At 39.4% G+C, this 12,643-nt stretch overlaps 1 protein-coding gene across 2 annotated transcripts; it reads left to right on the plus strand.

Annotated features, from left to right (window-relative positions):
* Window positions 1-375: 375 nt before the first annotated feature.
* LOC122758589 (BRCA1 associated protein) lies at window positions 376-9,982 on the plus strand. Of its 2 annotated transcripts, none has more exons than XM_044012838.1 (13): window positions 376-748; window positions 1,487-1,648; window positions 2,480-2,690; window positions 2,776-2,965; window positions 3,253-3,366; window positions 4,323-4,471; window positions 5,148-5,223; window positions 5,316-5,454; window positions 6,335-6,444; window positions 6,521-6,610; window positions 6,823-6,926; window positions 7,588-7,727; window positions 9,354-9,982. In XM_044012838.1, exons 1-13 carry the CDS (start codon window positions 670-672, stop codon window positions 9,581-9,583), a joined length of 1,794 nt encoding a protein of 597 aa, XP_043868773.1. In that variant the 5' UTR covers window positions 376-669; the 3' UTR covers window positions 9,584-9,982. The 2 variants fall into 2 exon arrangements, with proteins under 2 accessions (XP_043868773.1, XP_043868774.1); XM_044012839.1 differs by lacking the exon at window positions 9,354-9,982 and adding an exon at window positions 8,196-9,347 and having other exon boundaries at window positions 7,588-7,751.
* The last annotated feature ends 2,661 nt before the right edge of the window (window positions 9,983-12,643 follow it).

Genomic DNA, 12,643 nt, shown 5'->3' on the forward strand with positions numbered 1-12,643 from the left:
GCCTCATTATTGCCGTCCCTTAATCCTCTTATAACCTGCTGGAACTTATATGATTAAAGAAAGGCAATCAGACATGGCAGACCTGTCAGCCTCTGTTGGTCATATTGCAAAGTGCAAGTGCAGAAACACAATCAGACAGACAGACACACATAGCCACTAAAAACAATACCTCACTAATAAGAAGAATAAGAATAAGAGTAAGAATTGTTTTGTGGTAATAACTACTTCTGTTTCTTCGTTCAAAATCATCAAAGGACTCTTGCCTTTGATTGGACAGGCGCGACAAAACGCTCGCTCGAACCCAGCTGTGTCACTGCTGCAGTACACATTTACGCCTGAGGGTGTCAGCAACACTTTGAAGGTCAATCGCGACTGCTTTCTTTGAGTGTGATCAAGAGCAGCCTGCTCCTTGTGACGACAGAAAAGTGGACAGACTCCTCGGCGCTGTCTTTAAAGCGCTAATGTGTTGTCTTTTGTGTTGATGTGCGGTGAAGATGACTTACGTAATATGACTTACGTAGTTTTCAACAGTAGGGCGTTTGTTTTGGCATGCTAAGTATAGACGCTAGCCAATTAGCGCTATTAGCTGGACGCGTAGCTAAGTTAGCGGTGCGGCTAACTGTCACCGACTTGTTTTGTTCCGTGTAGAAGTTTGTTCTCTCTAAACACATGAGTGTTCCGCTGGTTGTTATACGCCTGGAGTTAGCCGACCAGTCTCCTTCTCCTCAGGGTTTTCAGTACTCGGCTGGTAAGTTTCCTTCATGTTTAACATGTGTATAGTATGGCACAGCGTTTAGCTAGTCTTTGTAAATATTAGAGATTGCTGTAATTAATCACTTATTATGACATTCTTCCCATCGACAGTTGTCATTTCAGATATTTGCAACTTAATTCTGCCTAGAACAAATGACGTCACTTTTTTTCAATTTTATATTCCCCCAGAATAATAACTTGTCAGTATTAAATTGTAGATATGTGAAACTGGATTTATGAATATTTATAATTTCGTTGCATAGACACAGAACTCACACATTTCTCGCTCACGTGTTACTTGTTCTCGGGAAGTTCTTGAAAGTTGTGATTTTGTTAGGAAGAAATAAATCGCAGTTATCTGTGCATATGTTATCTATATTCAGATTAACAACAACTTATTTAACCACTTGCCACACCTGTCTGCCTCTTCCTCTTTCTCCATCCTAACACTGACATCGAGGGGTGAATCTGAAAGGTTTCAAACTAAATTATAAAGAGTTCTTTCCTTGAAGTCATCACAATGATTGATAGTAGTATTATGTAGTGACAGTTTGCATCTGTAAAGTTGATTTTACTGCCTTCTGTATTTAATCATCCATTACTTTTCCTTTCTCTTTATCTCAGTGTGTGTTGTCTGCAGTGTAAATTCACAGTGCTACATCTCTACTCTCTGCATAGTGTTGTTTTCAAAAAGCTGTCTCACTGTCTCACTCTTTGTTGTCTGAATGTGCAGTTGAAGACATGTCAGAGGAGGAACTGCAGGATAAGGCTCTGGGTTTGGCCAAACACACTCTGAGTGGAAAGACCGAGCTGGAAAGAGCAGCTGTGCTGCACCAGCACATCGGCAGCAGAGCCATGGGGGACATGGTGATCGAAACATTTGAACCCTGCCCAGGTGAGACATGCATGTTGTAGGATGTACAAAAACAAAGGAGCAGAAAAGGGACAACTTACAAATAATTCACAACAACATTTCTGTGTGTGAGCTCTGTTTTAAAGAATAGGAACTGTGTTGATGTGTTGCCTGGTTGGCCCAGCATCAAAAGACAGTGACCCAAAAAGCAGAAATGATGTTTTGATCGCAGCCGAAAAATGGTTGTCAGTAGAAAAAATGAAAAAATCAATAACTAACTTCTCACTCAACAAAAATAACCTCAGAAGAATCAATAACTCAATCAATGACTACACCTTAAGTCAACTTCTCTCTACCTGTGAGCAGGTGTCGTCTCAGGCTCTGTGGAGCTCACGCAGACAAACCCTCTCCTTAGCAGAAGAATCCAGACCGTCACACATGAAAATCAATTATAACCCCCACAGCTACCAAATCAACCCAAACATACACAACATCGTTCATACATCATTTTAAACTCTTTCATACCAAAAATAAATATTTTATATTACTTTTATCAACCCAATGGGCTGGGTATCGCAACCAATTTCCTGTTTCGATTCGATTCCGATTCACAAGGTCTCAATTCGATTAGATTCCAATTTAATTAGGAATATTTCATTTACATTCACTCTTAGTTGGTTGTGACAACATTTTTACAGAATGAATACTTGCATTGGTATGAACATCCATCCTAAGTGATTCGACCAGAGTTAATTACACATCCTTTATCGATCTGACCACACCCAGTGTCTTGTGAACATGACTTCACAGTATTTTGAAACATTAAACACTTGACATTTGACCCGAGGCAGCAACACTTTTGTCCCTCTATAGGAGGAGGTGAAGACCCTGGTGGTTCAGCTGAGCAGACCAGTGAAGTTCGGGCTGCAAACACTGAGGACACAGAGGCGTCACAGGACAGTGGTGTGATGTCCAGCTCTGCGCCGGACTCTCCCTCCAAGCAGCTGCCTGATCAAATCTCGTTCTTCAGTGGAAACCCTTGTGTGGAGATCATCTATGGAATCATGCACCTTTACAAGACCAAGTCAGTCACAGCTAACACATGTATATTCATTGCTCCAGACGTTGAGAATAGTTTTAATTAGTTTCATGTTTTTGTCTTGTTGCAGCAAAATGACTTCACTGACTGAAGATGTAAGACGTAGTGCCATGGTGTGTATCCTGACCGTCCCGGCAACCATGACCAGTCATGACCTCATGAAGCTTATGGCTCCGTTTAATGATGTGATGGAGCACATGAAGATTATACGGGACTCCACTCCTAACCAGTACATGGTTCTGATTAAATTCCGTGCACAGGTAAAGTCTGAAAGAGACATCAATCAAGGTTTTGCAACAAGAAAACAAAATGTCTTATTTCCTGGAAATGAAATTTGAGATGGGATGGATGAAAGAATTGCACCATTGTAAATGTCATTTTCGATTTGTCGTTTTTTGATTTTTATTATCAAAAAATGTCATGTAGAAATTGAATTGAATGGATCTCAGTGAATGGACAGTCCTTGATTTGTTCATGTCGTTGTTTAGACACCCAGGATGTAATTCTCTTTTTTTTTTTTTACCTCTACACTGTTTCCTTTTTTCAGGCAGATGCAGACAGTTTTTACATGGCGTGTAATAGTCGTCCGTTCAATTCCATAGAGGAAGCAGTCTGCCAACTGGTCTATGTGGAAAGGGCCGAGGTTGTAAAGTCTGAAGAGGTAAACCTAGCAACATCCTTAACTCACAGTTGGGCCCCCTTTTACACCTGGCGTTAGAATCCATTTTCTGTGATCAGATAGTGATCAGATAGCACTTCACCACATGCATTTACACCTGATATTAACATGCGTCTCCGGTGTCCACATCAAGATCCGATTGCAATCCAGTCGCAGCCCGAAACTCTAACCCTGACTGGTGTTTTTAAACCTCATAATGACGATGCTCTCAAAAGCCTTGTTTTGTCCACAAACATGAAGCAAAGAAACTGGAAATTATAAACTTTTAAGACGCTGGAAAAAAGAAAAGGAAATTGTTTTAATTTTAAAAATAACATTCAAGCTGATGAACTGATTATATAATTAGTTGACGATTCATTTAGTAATTGATCTCCTTTTGAAAACTTAAGTTTTTAAAAGTGGCTTTACAGTGATTTTACTCTTTTTACAAAGACACACATTTTACTTGCATTTTACTTGCTGCTTGTTCCCTCTGTTTTTTTAATCAGGGCCTGAGCGCCAACTTATTAATTATTATCAATAATTAAAGCAAGCTTTCTGATTTTTCAGCTTCTTCAATGTGAATATTTTTTGGTGTCTTTGCTCCATATAACAAAGAAATCATTGCAACTGAATCATTTTGGTTTGTGAACAAAACGACAACATTTTCTGACATTTTATGGACAAACAAATACTCGATTAATCGAGAAAATAATCGTTGTGTTCCTACATACACACAATTGTTGGTACCCTTCTGTTAAAGAGAAACCCACAATGTTCTCTGAAATTACTTGAAAAATAACTTGAAACTCGCTGATAATACGTAAAAATGTACTGAATATGAACTAATGTAAATCACACATTGCCTCTGAATCGTGGTTCTGCAGAATTGTTTTAAGAAACAAACAATAAAACTGGCCTGGACAAAAAATATATAATTATTCTATATAATTCCCCAGGGAGCCAGTCTACCAGTGATGGAGGTCACTGAGTTGCCAAAGTGCACCGTGTGCCTGGAGAGAATGGACGAGTCAGTCAACGGCATCCTCACCACTCTGTGCAATCACAGCTTCCACAGCCAGTGTCTCCAGCGGTGGGATTATGTCTCGTGAGTACAGTTAAAGATATTGCCATGTTACTCATGTCCTTTATCAGACTTCTCTAAGCTTCATGTCATGTTGTCATGTGTTGTTCTTTTGTCCATGTCATAACTAGAGATGGGCGATATGGACTAATGTCTAGTATTTATCATGGAACAGATAAATATCTTTTTGACTATAAATCTATCACCACCACCTTCCCGTGGAAAACGAGCGAGACTGTCAAAGACTGAAAACCGCTATTCCCTTTTCGTGTAGTTTAAAGTGACGCATCATAGTAACGTATTATGTAACATTATATAACATTATTTTAATGTTAATGTTAATACTTAGAGGTTGTCAGGTCTGTGTAGGCTCTGTTGTAATGGGGCAGTGCATTTACTTTATGTGCACTGTAGCGGAGACTGAGAGGGGGGGACAGCGAACAGGCTGGATACAGTGCACGTCCCATAGATGCAACGACGGCGAGGTAAATACGTCCTTTCTGAATTATTGCAGGTCTAACAACATCGCTGCTAAAGGATACTAAGGGTTAGGGTTAACAACATATCCTTCGCCAGGCAAAACTGCCTCCTGTATCGTAAACAGTGACATATCGCACATCTCTAGTCGTAACACATTCTTGTGTTTTGTAAAAGACTACACACATGTGTGACGACAGCTGAATGTGTGCTCTGTTTTCAGGTGTCCTGTGTGTAGGTACATCCAAACACCAGAACCAGTAGAAGAGAACAAATGCTTTGAATGTGGTGTGCAGGAGGTAAGAGATACCAGACTCTCTCTCTTATAAGCTCGTCTTCTCTTGGCAGTCTTTAAAACTTCACCCCCCTCCCTCCACACACACTCACGCAGAACCTGTGGATTTGTTTGATCTGCGGTCACATCGGCTGTGGTCGCTACATCAGCCGGCATGCGTACAAGCACTTTGAAGAAACACAGCACACTTATGCCATGCAGCTCACCAACCAACGTGTCTGGGACTACGCAGGAGGTACTGAACTGATGTGGGTCTCCACAATTGTTGTTTCCATTATTTATTAGAGTTATTTGCTCCATTAAATGATGTCTGTTAGGGATTCCCAAAAGTCGAAATGATGTCCTCAAATGTCTTGTTTGAAAAAGTGATCCTGTTTTCTGTCATGTATCCAAAGAATTGTCACATTCAAGAAACTGAATGTACAGTTATAGTAATAGTGACAGTGACAGTTAATGTAGTAGTTGTTTACTGATTCATTGTTGCAGCTGCAGTCTGTGTTGTGGGATGTAAGTTGTTGCCGTTGTTATTGCTCTCATTTGCTAGATTCTCCAGGGAATTATCACATGGTATCACTTGTTACTAACTGTTTATAGCCATTAGACGACAGAATGATTCCCAAATTAGCTGCAACAGAAACTGTGAGCTACATTTAAATTGATAAAAGTTTTTTGGCGATTACAGTTCTCCTTCCATCCAAACTTTTTTTGTGGAGCGGCTGAACTGACTTAACAAAAGATTGATTAGTTCTGGAGAGAGCAGATCTGATAATCACGGGCACCGACCAAAGAAGAAGCAGATCTGATTAACGGGGTGCACACAGGAACCTTTTTTTCTAGTTTTCTAGTAAGTAATATCTTGGTCCATTAATGTAAAAAATAAATGTCTAAAAAAAATCACATTTAAGAAGCTGACTAAAGTGATAAGTAATTATCAAAGTAGGCGACTACGTTGAGAGTCAATTCATCATTGCAGTCCTCAGTGATAAGTGCTTGTCCTGACTATGACTCAATTTGGACACAGTGTTGGGCATAGGGACATGGGTTAATCAATTATTAGTTTCATCTATAAGATATTTTTATCCTCAACACTGACTGACTGATCCACGTCCTCATAGATAACTATGTACATCGTTTGGTGGCCAGCAAGACTGATGGGAAGATGGTGCAGTATGAGTGTGAGGGAGGCACGTGTCATGAAGAGAAAATCGATGCACTTCAGCTCGAAGTAAGAATCTCCTTTCTCATGCTTTTGTTTGTTAAATCAGAACTATAGTGGTCTAATCTGTGGCCCATGTCGACAGTACTCCTACCTGCTGACGGGTCAGCTGGAGTCTCAGAGGATTTACTGGGAGAATAAGATCGCTCGTCTGGAGAAGGAGACGTCTGAGGAGGTACCGACGGATGTGCTCAATAGAACCATCGAGCTTTTAAATATGCTAATACAAAGAGTAGCTGTTTGTGTATATACATAGGTCCATGTGTACATATATATATATGTATATATATATATATATATACATACACACATACGTATGAGATAGATAGACAGACTGATCTAACTGTATGCATCTTCTTCACTTTAACTCCTGTGTTTGTCCCTCAGATTAACAACATGAAAGCTAAATTTAAGGAAACCTTGGAGCGCTGTGATAACTTGGAGCAACGCTTGGGAGAATTGACCAAAGAGAAGCAGGGCATGGAGAAAAAGTAGGTGTTACTGATTTACATTTTGGTTTTTGTAATCTACATATTCACATGCAGAGGGACAACTTTCAGAGTCAGAATTTGTGTTGAGTGCACAACAGTTGGGATATATTGATAGAAAAACATCAACTTGGCTTTTTAGCTGACCTGCATTTATTTGCAGCAAAGAATCACTAGTGGGGAAAAATCAATTAGAATTATATTTTTCTCCATTGTGTCTCACATTTGTTTGTATTTGAAAGTTACACCTTTCAGATGTTCTGGCTCCACATCTGAAAGGTGCGTCATTCTGTAATTTGATATGTGATGTTTTTCTGACATTTTCTAAAGGGGCAAATGTTGCTTTATACATTTTGTGCCAGTTCTGCTGTCCACCCCCTACTCATTTCCAGGAATGTCCGGAAGCCAATTTTCCAAACAGATTAAATTTCATACTACAGTATGAAATGAATACAGTATCAAAGGTTTTCCTGTTATTTTAATACTCCAGTAAGTGATGGATACAATGGCAGCAGAAGGGGACGTTTCTGTAAAGAACTTGATAATAAACTTAACAGAGCCCTCTGTGTGTTGTGTGTGTGTGTGTGTGTGTGTGTGTGTGTGTGTGTGTGTGTGTGTGTGTGTGTGTGTGTGTGTGTGTGTGTGTGTGTGTGTGTGTGTGGAGGTTGGCTCAGACAAACAGCAGAGTGCTGAAGCTGGGCCAAGAGCTGAAGGACGAGCAGGAAATGAACCGCTGTCTGCGAGTCAATCAGACACAACTGCAGGCACAGCTGGCAGAGAAGGAACGCAAAGGAAAAGAGAGCGGTGAGATTTTCTCAAGAATTTCTAAATGAAATAGACTTTGGAGTCAGTATCACAAGCCCTCGTACTCTACACACAGTGGCAGGACAGTACATACCTATTTACATACACTACATACACACACCTGACACACATCACACCACTCAAGCCAAACACTGGAGACTAAAATACAAATGTTACAAATGTTCATCATCTGTCATCATCTACCGCTTTATCCTCCACCAGAGGGTCGCGGGGGGTGCTGTGCCAATCTCAGCTACATCGGGTGATAACAAATGTTCATGTAAAATGAAAATAAAAATACATTTAAAGAACTAAACGGTGACAGATAAAATGTAATAGATGAATAAAGTGTGCGCCAGCATCTACTGTAGAAACATGTAGACGCAGAATAACTCATTGCTTCACATTTGCATGTCAGACAAAATAATACACAAGTTTTCTCTCTTGCATTAGAGTAGTTAATAGTTGAATGGTCATGGCAATCCACTGTCATATTTTAAATCTATTACACTGAATATTGAACGGGAGCTTTGAATTAAAATATAAAGCACAGTTGGAATAATATGTGTTAAAAGAAATAATCAGACAAGGTCACCACGTCTTCAGACCCACAGTTTGACCACTCATACAAATTCTAATATGAATATTATTTTCCATTCTGTTATTCAGACAGACTTGAAAAGAGAAAAGGGGCGTGTGCACCTGACACTTTGGTCTGGTGCCTTCAGCAGCAGCACACTGACTCCTCCTTTGACTCCACCCTCAGTGTGTTTGTTGCCGTATGTATACATATAGTCCTTGTAACAAGTAAACGTTATTACATCACAATATCTGCAGTTAAAGTGACATCATACCCCTTAATTACCAAGCCCTGGAAGGTTGTCATCACTACTTTGCCTGAGGGCAACATCCACGAGCTTTGAATGGAAAAGTCTGTGTCTGTGGTTTAGACACACCTGTATTTTTCCCTCGTGGTTTAAAACAAACGTGCCCTTGTATAATGTGTTGATGTGGAAGACACATGTACCCTTCCTTCCTGTTCACACTAACATGAACCTGTGTGATCTGATTGACTGAGATTTTGTGTGTATATTTATTCAGTCATGTTTGTTTAACCCTGTAAGTGCAGCACACCTTTGTCCACAGCTCACCTGACACTCGACAAAAGAACAATAATGTTTCTGCAGGAATTTGCAAATGCTTTTTTTTTTACAGAGCACTTGAAGTTGGTTCATCAAGTATATCCAGATATGCGAGTAGGATGCTTTACGCTTGACCTTTTACAGCCGTGTTATCAGCCCCGAGCTAAGTGCTAATACTCAGCATAATGAGCCACTTTTAGACAAAGGGATAGTTATCAATCATCTGTAGTCCATGACATGATGTTACAACGTGATCCCTAAAAGCAAAAATGAATTAGTTGATTGTTTTCGGGTTAATAGCACAATATAACATAATAACACAAATTGTACATACTGTAAAATTCACGAGTCAACTTTTATTATCGGCCTGCAAAACCCGGGGATTTGGTCAAACAAATGCATTTTTGGTTAGTTTTTTTTCTCGTGTTACAGTTGTATGTTTTCTCCCTTTGAAATCTGTGCAACATGTGCGTGTTTTGTGCAGGAGATCGTAAAGACACGATGATCTCAGAACTGCAGGAGCAGCTGAGAGATATGATGTTTCATCTGGAGACGCAGCAGCAGATCGATCATCTGCCCTCTGACGCTCGCAGTGAAATCCAGGAGGGACAGCTCAACGTACCAGACGCCCCAGCAGACGGCGCTCTGGGCTCAGCAGAAGTAGGCCCCGCCTCCAGCAGAGGCAGGAGAGGACGGGGCAGAAAGAGGAAGTAGGCAGTGCCAACATTTCCTGGAAAGAGCTTAGAAACTGTCGCTGCCTTTCATACATCCGTGTGTTTCCACAGAGCAAACGCAGGAGACATGAAGACTGAACATCTTTAAAACAGAGTAGTGTTCTTCACTTTAACACGTGTGTGTGTGTGTGGAGTGTTAAGTCCTACAATTCTCAACCAATCCAAATCTATTTTGGTTGTAAATGGTATTTATTTGATCCTAATCCTGTGTTTCTTTTCTGCCCAGTGTAATTCTCTGTAACCGCACTACTTACCAAAGTTAGACATCTTTATTTTGCTCTGAAAATGTAAAGGTACGACTTTTAATGTGAGATCTGGGCAGAGAGAAGCTGCTTTCTGAATGTATTTGCTTTGTTGAAAGTAAAATTCTGATGATGTTTTTCTACTCTCAACTGTGTGAGTTCTTCGTAAAATCCTGAAACTTTTTTTTTAATCATTTGTAAACTGTAAATCTACTCAGGTTGACAACGATGGATCCTGGAAGGTCCGTGGGCAGGAAGCAATGCTTTATCCAGTGAGTTATTTTTAACGATGGAAATGAGTTTACTGCAGGAAGTACCACTGCATGGAATCATAGAAGGTATCACTCGTCACAATAACCCATCAGTTTATAGTGGGGGCAAATGTAACATACAGGGCACTCCGACAGGGCAATTAGATATCACAGGAAGTCGGTGAAAGAGCTGTAATTACCTCTGCCGAGGAGGTCATGTTTTTGTTGTCTCCTGCAGGTTTAGTCCAACAGGACCGACCATGACTGTGGTGTCAATCAAAGACAAAGCCATTAACCCATATTTGGAGCTGATCCAGTTAAATAATTAGAGCTGCAACGAACGATCTTTTCTCGATGAATCGTTGGGTCCATAAAATATTAGAAAATCTTAAAAAATGTTGATCAGTGTTCGTCAAACCTGGAAATGATTTCTTTGTTATGCAGAGCAAAGAAATGAAGAAAATACTCACATTTAAGAAGCTTCAAGAAAAAAAGCTTCAAAACGATGAATCAATTATCAAAATAGTTGTGGATTAATTTAGTAATTGATTGTTGGAACTAAAAATAATCAATGGGTAGATCCAGGGATTTGTTTTGTCATGGTGTGAATCGTGGTGAGTCGCTGTAATCACCGAGTCTGTGGAGATGTTTTTCTCTTCTATGACCTTCAGTGAAAAACACCTGTTCAACTAGGACCAGTGCCTCGCCCCGCCCCTCAGAGTTACAGCTGATACATTATGACTAACAACTCTGCAGAGAGTACAATGTGTGTGAACATGAGCACGTATGTACATATATACACATGACAGTGTTGCTGCTTGAATTTTGCAATGTTTCAACCTTCAACACACACACACACGCACACACACACACAGATATGTTCTAAACAGGAAATGAGTCTGAGTTTGAAAAACGAATCGCAGCATTTTTCTTTCATTAAAAAATGAAAACCGGTCTCACAGACCCAAACACCATATACCACCATATACAAGGGTTAATAAACTGCTGGTTTATTTTCTGGAACAATACTCAAATGTGACAGTGTTCCACTCATCTTTTAACTGTGACCTGGTATTTATTCACAGCACACAGTCAATGTGTTAGTGCTAAAGTCACAATAAAATAATCAAATTAAAACAGAAAAACATCTTTTCCTGTTTTCCTTGTTTAAAATGGCTGCTGTACACTAGTTGCCACTTCTTGGTTTTGTGTTTCCATGGCTACAACACTACTGTGTTTTACAGCTCATGCTTTCATACTCTGACAATAGTAAAGTCATGATTAGCATAGTTACAAACATCTATAAGTCATGGGTTTAGTTTTTGTGTACGGTGTCGTGTGTTACATACATCTGTATACGAAGCATTGGCCACACAACTTAGTTTAAAAACCCTGACGGTCTATGCCGGGTGTAGTCCGTGCACACCTTTCTAAAACATTATATTTACTATTTTAAACGGCTGAATATTCATGTATAAAAGCATTCATGTGTTCATAGAGGCCTCGATTAACAGCTGAAGTGTTGAATGTTCATTGTTTTATCACATTTAACACAAATTGTCCTTAAAATCAAGAATTCTCTTCTCTCCTCATTTAAGTAAGTTTGAGTTTGCATGACGTGGAAATCTGCCGAAGCTTTCTTGCTAAAAGATGAACACACTCACTCACTCACTCACTCATTCATTCTTCAGTTGTTACGATGAACTCGGCTAATAATCTGTAGCATCATGTTTACATAGGTTGTAATAAAAATACAAGCTGTAAGCAGACAACAGCGGCTGCAGACCAACCTGTTTCACACCTGTTTCATACCTGTTTCATACCAGTTTCACACCTGTTTCATACCTGTTTCATACCTGTTTCACACCAGTTTCATACCTGTTTCACACCAGTTTCATACCTGTTTCAGAAGTGTTTCATACCAGTTTCATACCTGAAAAAAAAAAGAATGAACTTTGTACAAATGCTGAGAAATATTTGTGTACAAAGAATGTGTTTTTAAAATCTTGGTTAAAAAAAATAATAAAGTGACTGAATTCATTTGTGACTGAATATTTGTTTTAATTGTAATATTTTAGAGACTACGTGTCTGATCTGATATACATCTATCTAGCTATATATATATATATATATATATATATATGGAAAATGAAACTGTTCTTGAACCTTCACAGTGTCTGAATCTCATTAGACACACACTTACATTTAATGCCGTCATCTATGACTCATGTTCATCCTTTTACCTCTAATCTATCAGATTACAGCAGTGATTTTAAAGTCATTCATTAAACGTAAGAGTTGCCACACACCTGTTTACATTTGGATGACATGATTAATCTGAGTCCGTTTGTAAAAATAAAGATAATATATGTTGTGTTTAATCCTCGTCCTCCTTCAACGTTAATCCCTCTGTTTGTAACTGGATCCGTTTCTGAATGATAATCTCCCCATCTGTGACAGATTATTACCCATAATTACACACTGACACTCACTAATCCCAGTCCAGTCCTAGGGAATAATGCAGATCTTTAGGATTTTAGATTAAAG

This window comes from Solea senegalensis, linkage group LG21, assembly GCF_019176455.1.
Source record: "Solea senegalensis isolate Sse05_10M linkage group LG21, IFAPA_SoseM_1, whole genome shotgun sequence".
Lineage (NCBI taxonomy): Eukaryota > Metazoa > Chordata > Actinopteri > Pleuronectiformes > Soleidae > Solea > Solea senegalensis.